Source organism: Trichechus manatus, unplaced genomic scaffold (assembly GCF_000243295.1).
Source record: "Trichechus manatus latirostris isolate Lorelei unplaced genomic scaffold, TriManLat1.0 scaffold00109, whole genome shotgun sequence".
Taxonomy (NCBI): domain Eukaryota; kingdom Metazoa; phylum Chordata; class Mammalia; order Sirenia; family Trichechidae; genus Trichechus; species Trichechus manatus.
This window is the reverse complement of record NW_004444045.1, coordinates 1578992-1582607: the sequence shown is the minus strand read 5'-3', so window position 1 is coordinate 1582607 and position 3616 is coordinate 1578992. Positions and strand designations below refer to the sequence as shown.

The window sequence follows — 3616 nt, the reverse complement described above, 5'->3', positions numbered from 1 at the left end:
TGCAGATATGAGAGTTTGTATTCTTACATGTTTTTCACTTCTGAAGTAACATAATGATGGAAACATTTCCAAGACATTCTTTTTCAAAATGCTCTTTCACAGCATGAATTTCCTGCAAAAAGCAGTTACTTTGTTCCTTTCACGTATTATTAAAATGCTACTTTTACTCTGAAGGAGCAGACTGTTTATTAATAATTATTTTAAAAATAATTGTTAGGTAAAAAACTGTGAAGAGCCTCTTGTAATCACAGAAAAAGGTAGCAGATTTGAAACAATTGCCTTTTTGTAAAAAGAAATGTGTAATTCACCTTTAAGTGGTCATTCCTCATAGCTTTGTAAAAGTATTGTAAAAATCTCTACATTTTAATCTTTTTTTAAAAAAATAAAATTCACCGCAGTGCTGGCATCTCATAGTATAGTACCTACAGTCTTTTGCAGAGTGCTGAAAGTGAAGGGCTGAGTGAGGTCACCCCTGCCGATCCCTGTGTGCTGGCGGCTTTCCCTTTTTCCTCAGGTTACCGCCATGCATGTGACCATCTGACATGAGACCAAGGGGGGCACTGGAGTCCGTCTACAGATTAAGTATTAGTAAAGCTTAATTTTAAATGGGAATTTTGGATTAAAAATTTAATAAAGCTTCTAAAGAAATCATCCAAATTGATTGACTTGCATACCCCCTGGAGTATGTACACCCCACCTTGGGGACCACTGTGCTATCCTGTAGCTGCCCCTCCTTCCCTTTTTCCCTGTTCTAGTCATCATTCAGAGTTCTGCTCACATCCAGCTTTTTCTTTCATCCCCTCTGACTCTTTTTGTCAGATGCATATGTTTTAGCCTCTCCTCTCCATTGGAAGCTCCTGAAAGGCAGAAGAGTATGCATTTCACTGTGTGTCTCATTGCAGTGTTTCTGTGCATAGGAGTTGCCCTAAGTATTTGAATGAATAAGTATTTGAATGAATTAATAGCAAATGCTCAATAAAGGTTCCTGTGTGTTATAGGTCAGGTTTTATGTCTTTATCTGCTTTCCAAACACAGCTTTTGAGAAATAATTATCCTAGCTTTATAGGGGACTGACTGAAGCGCACAGAGGTTCAGTAACTTGCCCGACAGTGATGGAGCTAGGAGCCTGGAATTTTTCTTCTTTTTTAAAAGTTATTTTTGTTTTGAATAAATAATATATCTCTTGGTATAAAAAGATATGAATCAAGAAGTCTTGGTCTCACTTCTAATCTTACTAATTTTCTCCCTTGCCCTGCCTCCTATAGGAAACCTCTTTTATTCTCTATTTCCTGTGACTGTTTCCAGTTGCTCCTTACGCAGAAAAAAACAAAATATAAATATATATTCTTGTTTATGCCTTTTTCTACATAAAAGGTTGTGTATCTTTTTAAATTTAACAATAATTTGTCCTGGAGATTTTTCCAGATTAGCACATGAAGAGCATCTTACTCTGTTTTTAAAAAATCTATATAGTACCATGGATGTGCCACAGTTTATTTAATCAGTCTCTTAGTTGTTTCTCAGGTTTTACTGTGACTAGCAGTGCTGCAGTGACCTCATAAATAAGTCAGCTTTCCGTTTTGTGCTGGTATACCTATAGGATACATGCCTTGAAATGGGACTGCTGGATCAGAGGGTAAACGCGCTTAGACTGCCAGCTTGCCCTCCCTGGGGTCGTACCTGTTTGTACTCTCACCAGCAGTGTGTTAGAGGGCCTGTTTCCTTATACCCCACCAATGCAGTTCTCAAATGTTTGAGTTTTTGCCAGTCTAATAGGTGAGAAATATCTTGGTGGAAGTTGAGTATCTTTTCATGTATTTAAGGTCATTTGCATTTCTTTTTTTGTGTTCTGTCCCTGCCTGCGGGCTAGTTTTCTCTTAGGTTCTTGCAGCTTATAAAATGTTAGGAAGATTAGCTGTTTGTGATATGAGTTGCAAATACTTCTTCTCAGTTTATCATTTGATTTTAAAGAACCAGGAGTTTGAACCTGGTTCTAAATTCATCATTATAATTGTACTGCCTCAAATAACACATATTCTGCATTCTTGAAAAGATTCATTTAAGTGTAACTGTTATTTAATGCAGCTAGTGTTTTAAAACTGCTCTCATAATGATTTCTTCCCTCAATAGACACGGCATCAGCAAGGAGATACACATCCTCTAACTTTAGAGGAAATTTTGGATGAAACACAGCATTTAGATATTGGACTCAAGCAGAAGCAATGGCTAATGACCGAGGTAAGAACAGGCTTAAAATATTGTTAAAAAAAAAAAAAATTAGTTGATTACCATGAGATCTTTGCTATAACCAGAAGGTTTTTAGTATACTGAAATCTGATATTTTTCCTGAAAGAAGTGGTGTAGGATATTTATTTTTGTTTTTTAAGCATACATGTTTACAAGATTGTTTGATTTGTTGGTTTTATAATTTTATTTATCTATTTATTTTAAAAAAAGTTTAAGTTAAGGCTTTAGGATGAAAGTTGTAAAGAAGTCAGTCATTGTACTGGTTCCACATAATGGTTTTTACTGAATTTAATTGGTGCTTATTTTGAATAGCTAAGTGGATAATGTACATGCTTGTAAATAGTATTGTTTTCATGCGTGTATTAAGACATTTAGAGCATGAAGTACTGTAGGGATAGCAAGATATTTTGTTGCACTTTGACTTCCAGTTTGGCTTGATAGTGATGTTACTGCCTCTCGCTCACAGGTTATCTGGAAAAATAGTCATGAACGTGCAACGTTTGAGGAAGAGGAACTCTAACACAGTCAGTTACCATGCTGATTTGGAAATTAATAGCATTTTAAAAATTCAGATATTTGCCTATCTTGAGTTTAAATATGAAATGAGAACCAAGAAGAATACTTTCTAGAGACAGTGCTAGATTTTAAAGACGAGATATAAACTTTCCAAAATATGATTCAATTAATTTATTTTACCAAGCAAAATCTACTTGTTGATTTTCATAATAAAAAAAAATGAACCAATTAATCACTTTGTAGCTCAGTATATTAGTGATACCCAAATAATGGTAATCCACATTTAAATTTTGTGGGTTTACCTAATTTTGGAATTTCATAGATTACCAACGTTAGTTGCAGAGTATTTTTATTACCATTTTCTTCCTCCTTTCTTCTTTCTGTGTGTTTTCTCTTCCTTCTTTCAGGGACGGACTGGCAGCTCAGAAGAAAATAAATAGGGTTGCTCTTTCTTGAAGAGCCTTCCTTCTGGTATAAGCTGTGCAGCAGGACTGGCTAGGGACATGATTATATTCAGTAATCCCTGCATTCTTACTCAGTTTCATTCTCAAGCTGACATATAGGTAAAGCTCTTACGTGCACTGGCCTGGTCCTGTTCGGTTCTTTCCACAGCTGCTAGTGCCAGCTGATACCAGGTGGTGGTGTTGTGTGCTGCCAAGTCGCTTACGACTCATGGTGACCCTATAGGACAGATTAGAACTGCCCTGTAGGGAAGCAGATGGCCACATCTCTCTCCTGTACCAGGTGGTGAAGACTATTGATTTGTTCATTCCAGGGTGACGTTTCTCACCTTGTAATGCTAATATGCGATAAACTCTCCTTGAGGGTGGGGTGGGTAGTACCAAATTCACTT

The 3616-nt window shown here is 36.4% G+C and overlaps 1 protein-coding gene across 2 annotated transcripts in view; it reads left to right on the top strand.

The window, feature by feature from the left end:
* Window positions 1-3616, top strand: part of GTF2E2 (general transcription factor IIE subunit 2) — an 80978-nt gene that overhangs the window by 46279 nt on the left and 31083 nt on the right. For both annotated transcript variants that reach the window (XM_023737825.1, XM_023737826.1), the window contains exon 2: window positions 2131-2238. In XM_023737825.1, coding sequence (XP_023593593.1) covers window positions 2131-2238 — 108 coding nt within the window. The remainder of the gene's footprint in view (window positions 1-2130; window positions 2239-3616) is intronic.